The sequence below is a fragment of the Dipodomys spectabilis genome, unplaced genomic scaffold (assembly GCF_019054845.1).
Source record: "Dipodomys spectabilis isolate Male_0828 unplaced genomic scaffold, ASM1905484v1 ptg000096l, whole genome shotgun sequence".
In the NCBI taxonomy this organism is placed as follows: Eukaryota; Metazoa; Chordata; class Mammalia; order Rodentia; family Heteromyidae; genus Dipodomys; species Dipodomys spectabilis.
The window spans coordinates 13400659-13422967 of NW_024870773.1; the positions used below are offsets into that span (position 1 = coordinate 13400659).

At 41.2% G+C, this 22309-nt stretch overlaps 1 protein-coding gene across 3 annotated transcripts in view; it reads left to right on the forward strand.

Annotated features, from left to right (window-relative positions):
• The window catches only part of Nsun6 (NOP2/Sun RNA methyltransferase 6), a 51654-nt gene that overhangs the window by 26475 nt on the left and 2870 nt on the right, over nt 1-22309 (forward strand). For all 3 annotated transcript variants that reach the window (XM_042686035.1, XM_042686033.1, XM_042686034.1), the window contains 2 exons: nt 19235-19383; nt 22181-22306. In XM_042686035.1, the coding sequence (XP_042541969.1) occupies nt 19235-19383; nt 22181-22306 (275 nt within the window). The remainder of the gene's footprint in view (nt 1-19234; nt 19384-22180; nt 22307-22309) is intronic.

The following is a 22309-nucleotide window of genomic DNA, read 5'->3' on the forward strand; positions in this document are numbered from 1 at the left end:
TGATGTTGGTACATGGTGATAGGCTGGGGTCCACTTTTAGTTTTCTGCATGTGGGCACCCAGTTTTCCCAGCACCAGTGGTTGAAGAGGCTGTGTTTCTTCCATTGTATGTCTTTGGCTCCTTTGTCGAATATCAGCTAGCTGTAGGTCTGTGGATTTATTTCTGGATCTTCTATTTTGTTCCATTGGTCTTCGGGTCTGTTTTTGTGCCAGTACCATGCTGTCTTTGTTATTATAGCTCTGTAGTAGAGTTTGAAGTTCGGCATGGAGAGCCCTCCCATATTGTCTTTATCCCCTAGAATTGTTTTGGCTATTCTAGGTCTTTTGTTGTTCCATATGAATTTTTGGACTGTTTTCTGTATTTCAGTGATGTACGTCATTGGTATTTTAATAGGAATTGCATTAAATTTGTATATTAATTTTGGAAGTATTACCATCTTTACTATATTAAGTCGGCCTATCCAAGAGCATGGGAGGTCTTTCCATTTCCTAGTGTCTTCTGCAATTTCTTTCTTTAACTTTTTATAGTTTTCATTAAATAGTTCTTTTACATCTTTGGTTAGGTTAATTCCTAAATATTTTTTGGGAGGTTATTGTGAATGGGGTTGCTTCCTTTATTTCCCTCTCTTCTTGTACATTGTCAGTGTACAGGAAGGCAACTGATTTTTGTGGGTTTATTTTGTATCCTGCTACTTTGCCGAAGTGATATATGATTTCTAAGAGTTTGGGGATGGAGTTTTGGGGATTGTGAAGATATAGTATCATATTGTCTGCAAAAAGGGATAGTTTAACTTCTTCTTTCCCTATGCGGATCCCTTTAATGTCTTTTTCTTGTCTTATTGCCCTGGCTAAGGGTTCCAGGACTATATTGAAGAGGAGTGAAGACAGTGGGCATCCTTGCCTTGTTCCTGATTTTAGGAGAGTTGGTTGTAGCTTTTCCCCATTAAGTATAATATTGGCTATTGGTCTGTCATAAATGGCTTTTATTGTTTTTAGAAATGTTCCTCCTATTCCTATTTTCTCCAGAGCTTTTAGCATGAATGAATGTTGAATTTTATCAAAGACCTTTTCTGCATCTGTGGCGGTAATCATGTGATTCTTTTTTTTTTTTTTTTAATTTAATTTTATTTTATTTGAGAACATACTGTACAGAGGGGTTACAATTACTTGGGCAGGATAATGCATACATTTCTTACCAAGCATTGCAGCCTCCTCCTTTGTTTACCCTTCACCTCCCTTCCCAGCCTCCCCCCTCCCCCCCACCCAATCCTTCCCCCCCTCCCCCCCCACACCGACATTGTAAAGCTCCTTTTTGACATGACATTTTGTACTTCTCATTGTTGCAACAGGTCCACCTGAAAATCATGTGATTCTTCACCTTGGCTCTGTTGATGTGTTGGGTTACATTTATTGACTTACGTATGTTAAACTTTACCTGGTCATTGTGTATGATTTTTTTATGTGTTTCTGGATTCTGTTATCTAGAATCTTGTTAAGGATCTTTGCATCTGTGTTCATCAAGGAAATTGGCCTGTAATTCTCCTTTTTGGTTGGGTCTTTGCCTGGTTTGGGGATGAGTGTGATATTGGCTTCATAGAATGAGTTTGGGATAGCTCCCTCCTTCTCTGTTTCTCTGAAGAGCTTGAGGAGTATGGGTATTAGTTCTTCTTTAAAGGTCTTACAGAATTCTGCTATGAATCCATCTGGTCCTGGGCTTTTTTTTGTTGGAAGACTTTTGATAGCTTCCTGTATCTCGTTGTAGGATATTGGCTTATTTAATTGGTTTACTTCTTCTTTGCTCAGTTTGGGCAACTTGTATTTCTCTAAAAATGCATCCATTTCTGCCAGGTTTTCTTCCTTTAGAGAGTATAACTTTTGAAAGTAGTCCGTTAGAATTGTTTGGATATCTTGGGTACGTGTTGTGATGTTTCCTGTGGCATCCCTAATCCTGTTAATATGGATTTCCTCTCTTCTTTTTTTAATTAGTCTTGCCAACGGGCCATCAATTTTGTTTATTTTTTCAAAGAACCAGCTTTTTGTTTGGTTTATTTTGGCTATAATTTTCTGATTTTTTAATTGGTTAATCTCTGCTCTTAATTTGGTTATCTGGCTTCATCTAGTAACTTTAGGTTCCATTTTTTGTTTTTCTAACTGTTTTAATTGCAACATGAGATTATTTACTTGGCCGGTCTCCATTCTCTTGATGTAGGCACTGAGGGCAAAAAATTTGCCCCTCAGGACTGCTTTTGCTGTGTCCCAAAAGTTTCTTTGTGAGGTATTTTCATTTTCATTGAGTTGTAGGAAATGTTTTATTTCTTCTCTGATCTCTTCCGTTACCCAGGCATTGCTAAGGAGAGTGCTGTTCAATTTCCATGTATTAGAGACATTTCTGCGGTATGCTTTGTTATTGAGAACTAGCTTGATTCCACTGTGGTCAGATAGGATACAGGGGATTATGTCGATCCCTTTGTATTTGCTTAAGTTCCTTGCATGAACTATGATATGGTCTATTTTGGAGAAAGTTCCATGAGCTGCTGAGAAGAATGTGTACTGTGTTGTTTTAGGGTGAAATACTCGGTAGATGTCAGTTAATTCCGCTTGAAGTATGGCCTCACTTAATTCGGTAGCTTCTTTGCCAATCCTCTGGTTGGTAGACCTGTCCTTTGGTGAGAGTGGCGTGTTAAAGTCTCCTAGTATTATTGTATTGGGATCTATTTTATTCTGTAAGTTTGAGAGCATTTGTTTAACATATCTGGGTGCACCAATATTTGGGGCATATAAGTTGATGATGGTTATATCCTCCTCTTGGATTGTTCCCTTTATTAATATGTAGTGTCGTCCTTGTCTTTCTGTACTGATTTTAATGAAAAGTTTATTTTGTCAGCTATCAGGATAGCTACACCTGCTTTCTTATTGGGGGCATTTGATTGGTAGATCCTTTTCCAACCCTTTACTCTGAATTTGTTTGTATGTTTGGCTGAGAGGTTGGGTCTCCTGAAGGCAACAGATGGATGGGTCTTGTTTTCTGATCCAGTCTGCAGTTCGTTTTCATTGGCAAATTAAGCCCATTAATATTAAGAGAAAGTATAGAGAGATGTATTGTTGTCCCTGTCATTCCGTTTTCCTAAGTTTTTCTTCTTTCCTTTCCTCCTGTGCTTGCTAAGTTAGACTTTGATTAATGCCTGTCTGGGGCAGGTCCCAGTTCCTGGTTGCTTTCTTCAGGTTGTGTCCCCCCCTCTTAGAATTCTTTGTAATGCTGGCTTAATGTTTATGTATTTATTTAGTTTTTCTTTGCTATTAAAAATTTTCAGTTCTCCATCGAATGTGAATGCTAGCTTTGCCGGGTATATCAGTCTGGGTTGGCAGTTATTTGCTCTCAGGGCTCATATGGTGCTTTCCCAGGCCTTTCTTGGTTCATTGTTTGTGTAGAGAGATCTGCAGTGAGTCTAATTTTTTTTCCATTGCAGTATAGCTCCTTCATTTTCGCTGCATGCAGGATTGTTTCCTTATTATTCAGATCTTTCATTTTTACTATAATGTGTCTAGAAGTGTTTGTCCTGGGATCTTGCTTGTTGGGTGTTCTCTATATGCTTCTGTTATGTAGGTAAGATGTTCTTTTTTGAGGTGGGGAAAATTTTCACCGATTATCTTGTTGAATAGGTGTTGCATTCCCTTGCTCTGAAATTCCTCACCTTCGTCCACTCCAATTATATGAAGGCTAAATTTCTTGGCATTATCTGCTTGCTCTTGAATTTCCCTTTGGCTTAATTTGAGTGATTTTTCCATATCTGTCACTTTTGGTCCAGTTGGTGTATTCTGTCTTCTGTATCTGACACTCTACCTTCCATTTCGTTCACTCTGTTGACTGTGGCTTCTATTGTGGTTTGCATGGAGGAAATGGATTTCTTTATGGATTCGATGTTGGTTCCCATTAAGAGGTGAGATCAATATGTATTACCTCTAATTTGGCATTTATCTCACTTCTTACTGAGGTTTGTGCAGCTTCTATTTTTGCATGCGTCTCTTGTTTGATATCCTGTATCTCTTTTGATAGTTCATCCTTGTGCTCTTCTTGAGTCATTGCCTCCAGCAACCTTTGGATGTAGCTTTTGTCTTCCATTCCTGCTTTGTTCCCACTGGGGCTCTCCCCTGCGTGGCTGCTGGCTATTGAGGATAGCTTGCTATCCTGGGTGGTGGTAAACCTTGTAATTTTTCTGTGATTTTCGCATGGGGGTTCAGGAGACTAATCTTCAATTTTGTTTTGTAGTGTCTGTCTGTGCTTGGTTGCTGATTCTGTACTGGTAGAGAGAGTCTGTGCCTGATCTGGGTTCTGTTGGGAGCCTACCTCCAGCTGCTGGTCTGACCTACTTAGGATTCTTGGCTCTCTGCTGTAGATCGCTGGCAATTCCCGCCTTTGGAAGGGTTGAGCAGTCTAGACTGCTTGTGTTTGCTCCTACGGGTGCTCTTGGCAAGATCAGATGCTCTGGATGCACTCTCCCAGATGCTGGAGTCTGCTATGGGCTCCTGATGTTTTTTTGTTTGTTTTGGGCTGGTTGTGGGCTTGAACTCTAGGTTTGGGTGCTGTCCCTCAGCTCTTCAGCTCAAGGCTGGCACCCTACCATTTGAGCCACAGCACCACTTCTGGCCCTTTTTGCTTTTGTGATGCTGAGGAATCAGATCCAGGGCCTCATGCATCCAGGACTATCATCTACTGCTGAGCCGCCTTATCAGCCTGAGCTCCTGCCTACTATCAGGTGCTGGCGGCCTGTGTTGCCCAATTCCCAGGCTAGAGTATATGGGTGGGGTTTTGGTGGGGTTTGGGCTTCTCTTGTCCTGATCCTCCAGGTCTTTTATTGTCACAGGTGTGCTTCCCAGAGGGTGCAGTTCCCTGTTTTTCTCCCCTCTGCTGAGGCGTATGCTCAGCTTTTGACTTCAGTTGGGAGGAGTTGGTTGTGTTGTTCAGGCACAGGATCCCCAGGCCTGGTTCCGGCCCCCGCCTGGAGCGCGCCGGTTGGGCCTGTGCTGCTGTGTATACCACCTAGGTTATGCAGCCTGGGGTACACAGTTCAGATTTCTTCTATTGTTGGTTGTCTTGACCCAGGGGCGCTGTTCCTGGCTTGGGCATTTAAGCTCCCTTCCAGGGGCGCTCTTGCTCTAGCGGAGTATGCTCCACGGGCTGGTGGACCTCTCAAACAGTTCCCAGTTTTAGTGGGTCCTGTGTCCTGGGTGTTGTGGTAGGGAGTCTGGGTCAGGGTCTGGGGATTCCCTCCAGCTCTGGTCTCCCTTGAGGGATACACTGTCCCCTGTGGGGTACTCACCCTGGAGCTAGTTGTTTCTGTGTGGTGTAGGTCGTCAGTTGCTGTTGCAATCCGAGTTCAGTTGGGGTGGTTGTGGGCTGGGCTGGGCGGTGGTGGCTCTGTGTGATTCTCTTCTGTCTCTGCCTCTGTCGAAGCTGTCGAGTCCACAGTGTCCCCGCTCAAGTGGCTTCAGTGCGGGTGATCTGCAGGCAGCCCCCTGTGCCACTGGGACTCCGGCGGCCCCCGCCGGGTCGTCGCGATCGGCAGGTCTGACACCGGTGCCTCAGGTGGCTTCTGTGCAGGTTATCTGCAGGCAGCCCCCTGTGCCTCTGGGACCCTGGCGGCCCCCGCCGTGTCGTTGGGTTCAGTGGGTCTGACACCGGCCCCTCAGGCGGCTTCTGCGCGGGTGGTCTGCAGGCAGCCCCCTGTGTCTCTGGGACCCCGGCGGCCCCTGTCAGATCGTCGCATTCAGCGGGTCTGACACCGGTACCTCAGGGGGCTTCTGCTCGGGTTGTCTGCAGACAGCTCCCTTTGTCGCACTGCTGGTGCTGGGAGGCTTTGGTGGGATGGAGCCTCTCTGCTGGGATGGAGAGTGAGGGGTGGGGGTGGGATCTTCGTGGAGACTCCTGGCTGGTAGGTTTCTCTGTTCCTGGCGATCCGCTGTTCTGCAATCCGGTACCTGGTGATCTGCAGGCGGCCCCCTGTGTCTCTGGGGCTCCGGCAGCCCCCGCCGGGCCGGCTGGCCTTGGCTTGGCCGGCCAGTGAAGGTTGGAGGAGGGGTCTTCGCTCTTCCTCTGTTCTGAAATTCCTTTCTCTCTCTTTTTTGTTATTTTCTACCTCCTGTTTTTCTCTGAGTGTTCTTTTTGTTGTTGTCGATCTCTTGGGGAGATTAAGCGTTGGAACTCGAACTCTTTTTGGTTGGGGAGAGCTGTGGCGTTTCCCTACTGCCCCATCACCATCTTGGTCTAAATTTTGTTTTGTGTTTTATTTTTAATTGGAAAGTTAATAGCATGTATTCATGTGGAATGTTTTGGCTTAAATATACATGCAGAGTGATCAAAACAAGCTAATTAACATCCGCCATTTGTTTTGTGTGATAAAACATTTGAAATTCACACTCAGTAATTTTGAAACATGATGTACATCATTACTAGCTTCATTCATCTGTATAATAGATCTCAAACACTTCACCCTTTTTGTCTAGCTGACTGTATATATATTTCTTTTTTTCTTTTTTTTGTCGGTCATGGGGCTTGAACTCTGGGCTTGGGTGCTGTCCCTGCGCTCTTCCGCTTGAGCCACAGGGCCACTTTTGGTTTTCTAGTGGTTTATTAGGGTTAAGAGTCTCAAGGACTTTCTTGCCTGGGCTGGCTTTGAACCTCGATCCTCAATCTCATCCTCCTGAGTAGCTAGGATTACAGGCATGAGCCACAGACGCCCAGCTTATATTTCTTTTAGTAGTACTGGGATTTGAACTTGGGGGCTTGTGGTTGGTAGGCAGGTGCTCTACCAGTTGAGCCATGCCTTCACCCATTTTTAATACTGGTTGTTTTGGAGATAGTGTCTCATTTCCAGCCTAAGCATGTGCCTGGATTGTCATCTTCTTAGCTGAGATGGCAGATCACCGTACCCACTTTCTTCCATTGAAATGGAGTCTCATGGACTTTTCTTTCCAGTTTAGTCTGGAGCTCAGTCATCCTGATCTCAGCCTTCCATGTAGCTAGGATAACAGTTGAGTGCCATGGCATTCAATTTCTTTCATTGAGGTGGAGACTCACAAGCATCTGCCTGGGCAGGCTGGCCTCAGACCATGAGGGTCCTGCCTCATCCTCTCAAGTACTAGGAGTGCAGCTGGCATTCAACCTGAAATTTCTTTTTGAACAATATCTCCAGTTGCTTCTTTCCCTTCCATACCTCCTCTCTGGTAACCACTATTATAATTGGTTAGATTCTAAATATAAGTGATATGAAATATTGGTCTTTTTTGGCTCTTGGCTTATTTCACTTAGTATAAGGTCTTTCAAGTTCACTCATGCATTTGCAAGTAACAGAATTTCTTTTTGTTTTAAAGCTGACCAACGTTTTGTTTTATTGATGGCCGATGGATACATGATTCTGTAACATGTCTATAGTGAATAGTGTAATGAACATGAGAGTGCGCAATCTCTTCAACATATCAATTTTACTTCCTTTGCAAATATCCACACTAGTGAAATTGCTGAATCCCCTTGTGATAGTTTCATTCTTTGTTGAAAAGCTCTACCATTTTCCATAACCTCTGTCCTAATGTACATTCTTACCAAGAGGATTCCTTTTCAATGCTCTCATTAAGTTTTCTTTTGGTGTTTTGATAATAGTCATCCTAACAGGTATCAGGTTTTATGTCCTAGATTTTTTTTTTTTTTTTGTAGTCCTGGGGCTTGAACTCAGGGCTTGGGCACTGATGCTGAACTTTAGCACTTTACCACATGAGCCCAGCACCATTTCTGGCTCTTTCTGTTTATGTGACACTGAGGAATCAAACCCAGTACTTCATGCATGCTAGGCAAGTTCTTTACCATTAAGCCACATACCCAGCCCTATGTCCTATCATTGCTTTGAGTTTCTGAATAACTAATGATATAAAACCTTTTTTCTCACCATGTACCTGCTGGCCATTCCTTCTTTTGAAAAACTGCTAGTTCAAGCCCTTTGGGCATGTTTTAATTTGTTTTCTTACCATTGATTTGTTTGAGCTCCTATGTTTTTTGATATTAATCCCTCATGAGATGTATGGCTTGTGAATATTGTCTTCCTTTGTGTAATTTTCTTTTCTCTTTGATTGTTTCCTGGGCTTTTCAAAAGCTTTTTAGTTTGTTATAATCACATTTATCTATTTTTGCTTTTGTTGCTTATACTTGTAGAGTAATATGTAAAAAATAATCTCCCAAGCCAATATTTTCAACTTCTCTCCTCTTGTTGGATTTAAAACTTGAGCTCTTTAATCCATTTTGTGTTTACTTTTGTATATGGTGTGAAATATGGATGATATTTCATTTTCTATATATGGATATTCAGTTTATCTAGTGCTACTTATTGGATACACTGTCCTTTCCCCATTGTTCATTCTTGACACCTTTTTGAAAATCACTTATATTTAAGAGAATGGATTTTTTTTGGTTGGTCCTGGGTCTTGAACTCTGGGCCTGGGTGCTATCCCTGAGCTCTTCAGCTCAAGGCTAGTGCTCTACCACTTGAGCCAGAGCGCCACTTCCAGTTTTCTGAGTGGTTTACTGGAGATAAGAGTTTCTTGGATGTTTCTGCCCGAGCTGGCCTTGAACCTCAATCCTCAGATCTCTGCCTCCTGGGTAGCTAGGATTACAGGCATGAGCCACCAGCACCTGGCTGTGAATGGATTTGTTTTTGGACTCTTTTCTGTTCCATTGGTCAAGTTGTCTGCTTTTATGCCAATATCATGTTTTGATTAGTAGCTTTGTAATATATTTTGAAATATGTGATGCTCCAGCTTTATTATTCTTGCATAAGATAGATTTTGGCTATTTATTGATTTCTGTGTTCTATAATAACTTTAGGATTTTTTTTTCCTATTTTTACATTGAGAGACAGGTATGGTGGTACAGTCTTGTAATCCCTGCACTTGGGAGACAGAGGCAGGGGGATTGGCTATATTAACAAGGCTCTGTCTCAAAAAAAAAAAAAAAAATTGAAAGTGTTTTTCTGTTGTTTTATTTTTGTGCTGGTCCTGGTGCTTGAACTCAGGGCCTGACCTCTCCTTGAGCTTTGTTGCTCAAGGCTAGCACTCTACTACTTGAGCCACAGCTCTACTTTCAGCTTTTTGGTGGTTAATAAGAGTCATAAAATTTCCTGCCTGAGCTGCCTTTGAGCCATGATTCTCAAATGGTCAGCCTCCTGAGTGGGATTTATGGCCACAGGTGCCCAACTTGGAAAATGTTTTTAATATATGAAAACATTATTGAATGTTGCACATTGACTTTATATCCTGTAGCTGTCTTTGTTTTATCAGTCTAGTAGTTTTTTGGTGGTACCTTTTCGGTTTTTCAGATATAAGATTATGTCATTAGCAAACAGTTAATTTTACTTCTTTTCCTGCTAGGTGCAGTTTACTTCTTTTTGTTGCCTACTTATTCCATCTATGATTTTACCCTCTTGTAAGGAAATGCTGAGAGTGGGCATCATTGTTTTGCTATTGATCTCAGAGAAAAAACATAACTTTTCATTGCCTTTATTGTATTAAGGTATATTCTTTACCTAATTTGTTGAGTTTTTAGTAATGAAAGGATATTGACTTTTTTCTAATGCTTTTTTCTTACAAGTTTGCTACGTTCTATGTGTAATTTCAGTAGCTAAATCTTGATGATTTGACCCCCTTTAATATTATATAACCTCTTTTTTTATAGTTTCTCTGGCTAAAAGGCAGTTTTATATAATATATGTGTAATCCCTTCTTTCTTTTGGTTTTCATTTGCATGGAATATTTCCTTAAAGGTGAAGGAATGTTTGAAGGCAGCATAGTTGGGTATTTTTGACTATTCTATTACAGATCTTTGCTTTTGCTGTCTTTTGGTGCTTGAATTATTCACTTATTGTAATGTCCATTAGTGTGCAAGATAGTACTTCTGTCTTTGTAATCAGGTGTCTGTCTCTAGTGGTGGGCGTTCATTGTTGTTTTTAAAATCTCTTTTCGATTTTGGTTATCATTGAGCTTGCACAAACATTTAACAACACGTTTAAGCTGTTAGATAAACTGCATTAAAAACTCAAGATCTCCTCCTCTTGGTTTGTTTGTATTGGCATAGTTTTTGTCTTATATGTCATTTAGCTAAATATGGTAGCTATTATCAATAGTGTTGTCATTTAACCTTCAAATTGAAGGTGCTATTTCCACACCATTATTATATATAATAGTAGAACATTTTGTATCTGACTATGTACATACATTTATTGATGGGCCTTATGCTTGTATGTTTTTGTGTTACTTAGCATATTTTTTCCCCTTCCTGAAAACTCCTTTTTGTAAGGAGGAAACCTGCCACACGGTTCAGGCAGAAAAGATTTTGTGTGTGTGTGTGGGGGGGGAGCACACTGCTGGCCTGAAAGAGATGGAGGCCCATGAAGACAGAGGGAAAGGAAATGAGTAAGAGGAAGGGGGGGAGGAGAGAGTGAGAGAGAAAGGAGGGAGGGGGAAAGAGAAAGAGAGAGGAAGGGAGGGAGGCAGGGACTCCCATTGAGCTGGATTGTATAGGAAAAGGCTGGAGGCAGGACCCCAGCAGATGTAGAAGTGATCTCAGAGTCTGCGGAACCTCTCATTGTCTGAAGAAGGTCTGACCAGGGTGGTTCAGGAAATGACCTCAGCTGATGAGGAAGTGACCTGAGAGTCTGGGGTCCTTTGCTATCTTACAGTCAGGTGATTACTGGTTTCTGGCCAGTGAAGAGGAAGGGGCTGTTCTCCTGGCAGACCTAACACTTTTAGCATTCTTTTTTTTTTTTTTTCCGGTCTGGTCATAGGGCCTGAACTCTGGGTCCTGGGCACTGTCCTTCAGCTCTTCAGCTCAAGGCTAGCACTCTACCACTTGAGCCACAGCGCCACTTCCGGCTTTTTTCTTTTTGCTTATGTGGTGCTGAGTAATTGAACCCAGGGCCTCATGCATGCAAGGCAAGCGCTCTACCGCTGAGCCACCTTCCCATCCCCACTTTTAGCATTCTTATAAAGTATCTCTGGTCAGTTATAAATTGTCAGTTTTTGTTTGGAAAAACTTTAGAACTTCATTTTTAAAAGACAACTTTGCTAATTAAATATGCTTTGTTTCTTGTTGTTTTGTTCAGCCTTTGATTATATCATCAGTCTTTTCTGGAAGATAAGGTTCCAGGGGAAGGGGAGAACCCTGTTAGCCTTCTTGGAGCCAGGGTTATGTGATATGATTCTTTTCTCTTGTTCAGAATGCTCTGTCTTTTATTTTTGCTATTTTATTATGTCTTTGGGTTGAATCTAACACTAAAGATCTTTAATGTTGTACCTGAATGTTCTTATTTTTTCCTAGATTTGGGACGTTTCATTTTTATTATCATCATCATCATAGCTGTTGTTGTTATTGCCAATCCTGGGGCTTGAACTCAGAGCCTGGGCACTGACCTTGAACTTGTTTTGCTCAAGAGCAGTGCTTTACCATTTAAGCCACAGTTCCATTTCCAGCTCTTTTGGTAATTTATGGAGAGAAGAGTCAGGGACTTTCCTTCCCAGGCTGACTTTGAACCTGGCTAAGATCTCAGCCTCCTAAGTAGCTAGGATTACAGATATGAACCACCAGCACCTAGCTGTATTATTATATTTAAAATCTATTTTGTGGTATTTTTTTCTCTTTTCCTTCTTGAAGTTTTAAAATTGGAAAATGTAGTCCTTTGAAGTTTTCCCATATGTCCTGTAAACTTCCTTGGTTCCTCTTTTTTTTTTTCCCTTTCTCTAACTGTATAGCCTTTCTTTCTCTTTTTTCCTTTCTTTCTTTTTTCCTTTGTTCATTCATTCATTCTTTCTTTGTTGTTGTTGTTTCGTTGGGGGGTTTTATATTGCTCAGACTAGTTTTCAATTCCTGGAACTCAGGGAGCTGAGCATACATAAGCCTCTCCAGCACATGTACCCATTACCACCACACCTGCTAACTGTACATTTCCAATAATTCTTTGAGGCCAAATATTCTGTCTTTTGCTTGAATGGTGACATGCTATCATTTTTCTTTCTATTATATTTTTCATGTCCAAAATTTCTACTGAAACCATAAGAAAATTGTTATTTTCCTTGTTTTATTAAATTGTTTCTCTAATTCTCTTTTAATTCACTGAATTTCCTTAAAACAATTTAAATTCTTTGTCAGGCAGTTCATACATCTTCATTTCTTTTTTTGGGGGGGGGAGGGGTTCCGGTCGTGGGGCCTGAACTCTGGGCCTGGGTGCTGTCCTTCAGCTCAAGGCTAGCGCTCTACCACTTGAGCCACAGCGCCACGTCTGGCTTTTTTCTTTTTGCTTATGTGGTGCTGAGGAATCAAACCCAGGGCCTCAGGCATGCAAGGCAAGCGCTTTACCACCGAGCCACCATCCTAGCCCCATACATCTTCATTTCTTTTTTTTTTTTGGGGGGGGTCGGCCATGGGGCTTGAACTCTGGACCTGGGCGCTGTCCCTCAGCTCTTCAGCTTAAGGTGAGCGCTCTACCACTTGAGCTACAGCGCCAGTTCCGGTTTTCTGGTGGTTTATTGGAGATAGGAGTCTCATGGTCTCTCCTGCCCGGGCTGGCCTTGAACCGAGATCCTCAGATCTCAGCCTCCTGAGTAGCTAGGATTACAGGCGTGAGCCACCAGCGCCTGGCTACATCTTCATTTCTTAAGGGCAGGTTATAATGGCTTATTTTTGTTTCTTTGTGCCATGTTTCTCTAGTTTTTCTTTTTTAAAATTGTGCTGGACCTGGGGTCTTGAACTTAGGGCCTGGGCAGTGGCCCTCAGCTTTTGTGTATAAGGCTAGTGGCTCTACCACTTGAGCCACAGATAAGTTGGAGTTAAGAGTCTCACAGACTTTCCTGTCCTGGCTGGCTTTGAACCATAATCCTTAGATTTAAGCCCCCTGAGTAGCTAGGATGGCTTCTAATTGTTCTCATTGCTATGCACTGGTGGTTGTATATTTGAAGATGTAAGTACTTACTAGTCTTTGCAGATTGGCTTTATCAAGAAAGTCCTTCACAATCAGTTCATGGGAAACCCATGTGATATGATCTATGAGCCATCTTGTTCGACTTGTTGGACAGTGTTGTCTAATACTTTGGGTAGGCAGGCCTGGAGCTTGGGTCCCTGAGGATGGACCTAAAGTCTGGTTCCTCTGGAGTGGACCTTTCGATTGGGTCTGCAGTAGTAGGCACACAGACACACACACACCCCACCTGACCCCCACAACCCCCACTCCCACCACCCCACTTTGTTTAGCATGGGTCTGTAGGAGCTGACTGCATACTGAAGTGTATCCTTAGCTTAGTCTGCAGACTACAACCTGGTCCTGAGAGAGTTCTGATGCCTGAATCCAGTGGAATGGACTTAGAGCTTGAGTCCACTGGGATTTTCCTGACAATGGGTCAAGAATTTACTCTTAGTCTGTAGCAGCAGGTGTGAAGCTTGAATCTGAGTTGGTTGTCTTGGAGCCTCACTCTAAAGGGGCAGTCTTTCACCAGGAGGTAGGCCTGGACCCTAGATCTGCTGAAATGGATTTCATCCTTGGGTCCTTTAGTAATAGGCTTGTGGCTAGGACAGAATGGATCTTGGGTTTGTGGAGCACCTAAGAAAATAGATGTCTGACCTTTACCTAGAGTGGTAGGTACAAGCACAGGGCTGGGGGGGCTGCCTGCAGCCCAGCTCCTTAGGGTTCTGCCTGGAAGCTGACTGTGCAGGTTCTACTTTGGTGGCTAGGTCAGTGAGTGCTGGGTGACTGAATGGTGTCACACATTTCTCTGGGACTTGTCATTTTTCTTTTACACTCAGATCTTCAGATTTTATCATCTGTGCTCATCTATCTATATAAGCAGTTTCATTTTTAAATTTTAGCTTACCTCTGGCTGGGTTTTCTAGTAGATTTTCCCTCACATTATTACTCTTTCAATTTCTCAGTTTTCTTTTAAAACATAATTTGTGTTCATGAGACATTGTCATCATATCTCCTTTTGATTTTTAAGTGATTTCCTTTACCTCAATTTTTAAGCATATTTTTATTGGATACTTTAAAATTCTTGTCTATAATTTGTCATCTAGACCATTTTTTGTTTATATGATTGCTTCTTACACCATGTTTCTGGGGTTTTTTTGCATTTCTCAATATGTTTTGAAAACTAGACATTTAAAATGACAAGTTGTAACACATATTGGTATTAATTCACCCCCATCCAAACTTTTGTTTAAAATTTTAGTGAGGTACATTTCAACTTCTGACCATTTCTGCTGTTATTCCTTCAAAGCCTTGGGCTTGTGTACAGCAGATCTCTCTAGGTCTCTTTCTCTAATCTTTGTTTTTCAGTAGATATCACAAACTTACACTCTGCTAACTGTAGGTTAATTGATCTTTTTTTGTTTTGTTTCGTTTTTAACAATGCTGTGGGGTATAATTTGATCTCCTATCTGATCCAAAGACTTTGGGTCCCTTTGTATTGGTAATCCTTGAGGCTAGCACCTGAGGCTATATAAGCCTCTTCCCGCCCCCGCCCCCGCCCCCCCAACCTTCCTAAGGCTCTTCTCATTACATCACTCATTCCTTGATTCTTTGGTAGTTTGCTGCCTTGTGTGTTGGTTAGCTCTTGCTCTCTTGGAGCTCCTGGCCTCCTGTTAATTGCTTTCTGCTCTTTCATTTTCAAGAGTGTCTTGAGTTTTAAACTTTCCAGTAAGGTCAGTTCATTTAGAGAGGTTTTCAGAACTGTTCATTCTGTTTTCTCCTTGGATAAAGCTCTGATCATCTGCTCCAGAGCTGGGGGCAATACAGTGACCTGTTTCTCTAAGAGTAACACTATTGGCTCAGGAGCCCCATGGGACTGGATAGCAGCAGCCTGTGGGAGTTTTGACCCACCTCCCCTAGTTTTGAACCTCTTCACCATGAATGACTTGATGCTTGAGCAAATCGGTTTTAGTTCAGCCTGCTCTGCTTAGGGTACAACTTTCCACCTGCCGTAGGGTCTGAGTGAAGAGAGAGAGAGAGCTGCTCTTACGTGGAAGTCAGCCTGTGTGCAGAATGGAGATAGGCCAGATGAGAAAAGCTTACAACACTACACCTGCTACCAAGCCACCACATTCCTTGCATTCTTTGACCTGGAGCTTTAGGAGATAGGAGAGACTCTTCTGGGCTGTGCCAGATGAGTTAAACTTATCTCCCAACTTCAAATAGAAAGGAGTGTGTCAGAGTTCCAATGCCATAGGTTATCACTATTCCTAAGTGATGTATTCAGAAGACATTTCAAAATAGTTACTACCAAATTACACACCTCCCTGAAGTAAAATTTTTTTGTAGTTGCAAGAGTATATATTTTGTGGAAAAGCTGTGGTGTGTGTGAGTGTGTGTGTGTCTGGTCCTGGGGCTTGAACTCAGGACCTTGTGCTTTTTCACTTAAGGCTGATGCTCTACTATTTGAGCCACATCTCCATTTCTGGCTTTTTGTTAGTTAATTGGAGAATTAAGAGATTTATAGACTTTTCTGCCTGGATTGGCTTCTGTGATCCTCAGGTGTCAGCCTACGTGAGTAGCTTAGGCATGAGCCACAAGTGCCCAGCAAAAAAGCATTTAATAGACAAAAATGCGAGTTTAAACAGTATAAATACTTCTTAGAAATCTATACTCTTTCTAGTTTTGAATAAGAGACTATTTGCCTGTCTAAATTCACTAGGAGCCCTCCGGTGGTGTCCTTGATGAAAGTAGTCATGCTGATCTGGAGTGGTGAGGTTAGGCACTACACTGCCCTCTGCAGGGCTGCTTGTGTGGTTGGGCTGTGCACAAGTGAGTGGAGTGAGAACCTGGCTGCCTTGTCATGGTTAATACAGACCTCAGGCAAAAAGGAATTTTGCAGGCTTATAGTGTTTTTGGCCATTAAGGAAACTAGTGACAGCTGCTTTAGACAACTTCTTTTGACCACAGGATTTAAAACAAAAAGACCCAAACTGCAAAGTTTCTAATATAAAGCATTTAATGTAAATTTACACTAACAAGGGACAATTTAGTGTAAATAAGCAATATGAGGAACCAGGTAAATAGATGTTGTAAAGCAAAAGGGCAGCAGTGTGGCAGCCTACAGGTGACAACTGCAGGGAGCAACCCTTCCTCTATCACTAGAGAAACAGAGGAGTCATTCACCATGACCAAAACACTGTTTGCATCTGGGCTCGGAAACTACCAGGAATGGCATACTGCCTAGCTGTGGCTTGATCCTGCAGACTTTCAGAGCAGGGTACTTGCGGGAGTTGTAGTATCCCTGTAGATGGCTCTGTCTAGTCCATACTAATACTTAAAGGTAATGGCTGCAGAGCACTAATAACAGGGAAACAAGCTATTGCTAGGAAGACAGCAAATAATCTGTAAGGAGAAAGTGCTGTTTTATTCTTCCTGCTTTCCATCCTTCTTTCCTCTCCCATTATTCCTACTGGTGGTTTTTGAAGCCAACAGAGAAAAGATTGTTTTGCTGAGTTCACACCCCAGCATTATCACAGAGAATATGCAAGGATAAATTTATAGTTTATAGTTCAGAAAAAAAATAGGCTAATACCTAGCAACTTCAGGGCAGAACAAAACCACTAAGTCAGGTGTGTACAAATAATTTTGAGTATGATAAAAGCATTCCAACTCCAGAGGAGAGAGAATTGATCAATAAATAGCTTTGAGGTTATTATTTGTTTTGCTTTCTTGGGTTTTGTGTTTTGTTTACAAAACTTGAATTTCCAGATGATTAGAGGTTAATGTCAAGAGTTAAAACTGTAAAACTAACTAGAAGCAGATGTAGATGAACATTACGTGGTATCATAGGAGAGCATTTTAAAGAATGAATGCAAAGATAGAACTCAACAATGAAGAAACCGTTCATATTTAACATTAATGTAGGTGTGTTAAAATGTAATACTGTGGAAAATATTTGTAAAATATAGGGAAGATTAATATCTTCGTGTACAAAGGGTTTTTCTGCTTACTGAAAGTCTGGAAAGGAAAAAGCATATAAAGGATGTGTGGGCACAAAAAAACACATGTTGTAGCTTATGGTGCATGCCTATAATCCTAGCTATTTGGGAGGCAGAGGTGTAGTAGCATTGTAATGTAGTAGGATTGAATGTATCCTTAGCCAGAGCTAAGGTTATTACTAAACTAGAACGACAGCCAAGAGACTGGGAAAAGATTTTTACTAGCAATACATCAGACAAAGGCCTAAATATCCAATACATACAAGGAACTCAAGAAACTAACCCCTCCCAAGCCTAATAAATCAATCTAAATAGACAAGGAGCTAAGGAGACACTTCTTAGAAGAAGAGGTGTAATTATGACAAAGAAACGCATGAGGAAATGCTCAACATGCCTGGCCATAAAGGACATGCAAATCAAAACAACTGTGAAAGTCTAACTTACCCCAGTTAGATTATCCAACCTTGTGAATTCAAACAACAAACGTTGGCAGGTATGTGGGGGGAAAAGGAACCTTACTGCACTTTTGGTGGTAATACAGCAGTCTGGAGGTTCCCCCCAAAACTAAACATAGATCTTCCCTATGACCCAGCCATACCACTCCTGGGTGTCCACCTTCAACATCATGAGCCACATCATGAGCCAGGGTATGATAAGGACACCTGGGCTGATATGTGGCTTAGTGGTAGAGTGCTTGCCTATCATATATGAAGCCCTGGGTTCAATTCCTCAGTACCACATAAACAAACTGGAAGTGGTGCCGTGGCTCAAATGATAGCGTGGCTATGAGCAAAAGAAGCTCAGGGACAGTGCTCAGGTCCTGAATTCAAGCCCCAGGACTGGCCAAGAAAAAAAAAAATCACCTGCACATCCATGTTCATTGCTGCATTATTCACAATAGCCAAGATGTGGAAACAGCCCAGATGCCCGACAATAGATGAGTGTATTTAAAAATTGTGATACCTAGCTGGCCACCAGTGGCTTATGTGTGTAATACTAGCTACTCAGAAGGCTGAGATCTGAGGATTGCGTTTCTGTCCAGCATGGGCAGAAAAGCTCATGAGACTCTTAAATAAACCACTCAGAAAAAATTGGATTTGGCACTGTGGCTCAAGTGGTAGGGCGCCCAGGTCTGAGTTCAAGCCCCAGGATGGGTGGCGTGGAGGTAGGGGGGAATGTGGTACCTATACACAATGGAATTTTATACAGCTATTAGAACAAAATAATGTTATTTGCAATGAAATGGATGGAACTAGAACAAATCATATTAAGTGAAGTTAGCCAAGCTCAAAGAGATAAATGGTACATGTTCTCTCTGATATGTGGAAATTAGATTTAAAATACACTGGTATATGATAAATTATAAAGGATTCTAGATGCAGTGAGACCAAAGTACTCCTAGGAGAGAAACACAAAGGCACAATGCCTGTGTGACTCTTTATATAAAATTATATATATATATATATATATATATATATATGTGTGTGTGTATATATCAAAACGGCCTCTAAGATGGAAATGAGATCTCTTTTTTTCTTTTACTTATTTTTGTTTAATTTTTATTTTTTGATGTCTCTTTATGGTGTGTTCATGTTTATATATTTGGGAGGGTGGGGCATCAGGTAGAGAACTCAAGGGAAAAAAGGTGAAAAAGTGCATCAGGGGAGTTCACTGGACCCTGATGAAATGAATTATACAATTTGGGGGTAGAGATGGCAGGGAGGGACTGGGAGAAAGTAAGGGAACAAAGACACTGTACAAAAGGAAATGGACTTGTTACTTGACTCACGTACATCACCTGCTGTACATCATCTTTATAATAACAAAGTAAACTTTTAAAAACAGCAAAAGTTAGTGAAGACTCTCTGAAAAATGAACTAAAAGCCAAAAAAGGGGCATGATTTAAGTGCTGGAGTGCTTATCTAGCTAACAAGTGCAAAGGCCTGAGGTAAATCTCCCAGACCATAAAAATAGAAAAAGAAGATAATATATATGACCAATTAAATAACACCAGTTTTGATTTAGAATTTTTGGAAAATAGTATGCTAGTGGTAATGAAAGTATGGATTGGGATTTTTCTTAGAGAGATTTTACCAGTATGTGTCAAAATGCTTATAATTAATCTCTTTGAAAAGAATGTTGGTAGGTAAGATTTTTAAATTGCTAGCCATTGCTTGTGTCTTCAGGATTTTTCTGTGTTATACCAAATACTACAGAAAAATGTTTATATTTATTTTTATAGATGTACCTCCGTTCTTACCAGAATCATTTGACCGAATTCTCCTTGATGCACCCTGCAGTGGAATGGGACAGAGGCCTAATATGGCTTGTACTTGGACTTTGAAAGAAGTGACATCATATCAACCACTGCAGCGGAAACTCTTTACTGTGGTAAATAATTACCTTTTGCTGTTAGCAAAGTTGACCTTTGCTAGTTCTATGTTCATATTCCACTGAGAGCAGCATTTATAATAGGTTTATAACAGTGTTTATAACACTGTTATTCTAAGGTGGAATCAATCCAAGAATCCATTGACAAATAAGTGGATAAGCAGAATATAGTTATGTCCAGACATGAAATACTCAGTCTTAAAAAAAAATACATTATTAGGGGCTGGGAAGGTGGCTCAGTGGTAGAGCGCTTGCCTTGCATGCCTGAGGCCCTGGGTTCGATTCCTCAGCACCACATAAGCAAAAAGAAAAAATCCGGAAGTGGCGCTGTGGCTCAAGTGGTAGAGTGCTGGCCTTGAGCTGAAGAGCTGAGGGACAGTGCCCAGGCCCGGAGTTCGGGCCCCACAACCGGGCCAAAAAAAAAAAAGAAAAAATATACATTATTGCTACAGTATATAAACTTTGAAGACATGATGCTAAATACAGTTATCCAGTTTTTATGAAACCACATAAAATAGGTAACTAGAATAGGTAAATTAATAAAGACAAAATTAGATCAGAGGAAAAGGTAGAAGAACAGGGAGGTAATATTTAGTAGTTTCTGAGTGAGATGACGAAAGGTTGCTAGAAATAATAATCCCTGTCATTGAATTGTACAGATAAAGTGATAAAATAGTAAATTTTGTGTTATGCATATTTCATTACGCACAAAGATAAGACTGAGATGATCTGGGGATTTTGTTTTAGTCTTGTAGGACTAGTCTAATTATGTAGCCCAGTTTGGCCTTGAACTCGAAATCCTCCTTTCTCAGCCTCCTGAATATCAGAATTATAGGCCTGTGCCATTATACCTGGTCCTGGTTTTTAAATGTAAGGTACTTTCTTCTATGTTAATTCACTCTTTAAATAATACAAGCAAAAGTAGAACTTTTTCATAAGACATTTAACAAATTTCAAATATTGTGTCTGTCTTCAAAAAGTGAGTTGTTCACGTATAGTTTCTAATTTTTTAAAAATAATTTTATGCTTAACTTACTTTTTTTTGTTGTTGTTGATCATAGGGCTTGAACTCAGAGACTAGCTTTTGTGCTCAAGGCCAGTACTTTCCACTTTGAGTCACAGTGCTACTTCTGGTTTTAGGGTGGTTAATTGGAGATTAGAGTCTCATGGACTTTCCTGCTTATGCTGGCTTTGAACCATGAGCATCTAGGATTATAGCTGCTGGCTATAATTACTTTATAAGTTTTGGGAGACATTTTAGGTAGTATATTAGGAGTAGGAAGTCTAATAATAGAGGCAAAAATATTAAAAATGGGAAGTGATAGTTTCTAATGCAAATGTAGGAGGACCATAACACTTGACAAATTTACTCAATCTCCAGTATATTTCAGAAATTTAGGTAGAACATTTGAGGATTTCTGTCAGTCTTGAACAATAACTGTATTTTAGAATTTGTATAGCACTCCTAGCACAGGAGGATCACAAGTTGAAGCCAGTCTGAACTATAGAAGACCTTATCTAGAAAACAAAAAGGTTTTGTGCTTTTATTCCTAGAGTTTCTATTTTAACTGGGGAGAGATATAAACTAGTGTATGACAAGGCAGTAGTACTATGAAGTAAGTTAAAGCAGAGAAAAGGGATTATTAAGAGTTCTGGTTTAGACAATTTAGGATTGTCCATGAGGTAGTTGGGAGTGCATTACTGAAATGGTGACATCCATTGAAGGAGAGGATTGTGAAGGAGCAAGCAATGCAGAGCAGTGGGACCTCATCCCAAGCTGGTGCAGTATCCTGAGGGGGCTTAAGCCTTGCATGTTCCAAGAGCTGAGGGGGCCCGAGTTGCTAAAGTAGAATGAGCAAAGGGAGAGAAGTGTTGAGAGGGGGCAGAGTAGCACACTTATCTATGTAGAGCCTTGAAGTCTTCTCTAAGGACTTTGGCTTTGACTCTTTTTGTGAAGGAGGGCCTTTTTTTTTGGGTCCGGTCGTGGGGCCTGAACTCTGGGCCTGGGCACTGTCCCTCAGCTCTTCAGCTCAAGGCTAGCGCTCTACTACTTGAGCCAGCACCACTTGCGGCTTTTTTTCTTTTTTGCTTATGTGGTGCTGAGGAATCGAACCCAGGGCCTCTGGCATGCAAGGCAAGCGCTCTACTACTTAGCCACCTTCCCAGCCCTGAAGGAGGGCCTTTAAAGGATACAAAGCTGAGAAGTAACACTATTAATATGACTGCCATAATCAGACTAGATGATGGGAGGCCTGAGAAATAAGCAGGTAGATTTAGCTGTTGTAGTAATTGAGGTAAAAAAAAAACAAAAAAAAACAAAGAAAACCCAAAGTGGCCTGGGCCACAGAAGCAGTAGAAGGAATGAGACATATCCAGAGCCAGTAGTGCTGACAGGTGGATAAGGGGAGTGTGACAGATAAAGAAGTAAAAGGGTATTCTAAGGTTTGGGCATCTGGAAGGATAGGAAGACTATACATTAGTTGTGGAAGAAAGACGTGTTGCTTTTTGGAATTTCAGTTGTCATAGTAGAAATGTTAAGAAGGCAACTGATTCAGAAAGGGAATTTGGTCTAAAAGTAAGTTTTGTGAGTTTCCGGTATAAAGGATAATATCTAAAGGCATAGAACTTAAAGGTAGTATTAGAGTCTTGGTCTAATGAAATGATCGAGTCTGGAATGTGAACTAATTGCACTCTCAGGAGTAAATCATTATTTTATTTCTCCAAATACTTTAAAGGTCTTTTCAGATATTTTTTTTAGTCTTGAGGCATGCATGGTCTTGATCATATCTTTCTTTAGGCAGTTCAGCTGCTGAAACCAGGTGGTGTGCTGGTTTATAGCACATGCACTATAACGCTGGCAGAAAATGAAGAGCAAGTTGCCTGGGCCCTTAAAACATATCCATGCCTTCAGCTTCAACCCCAGGTA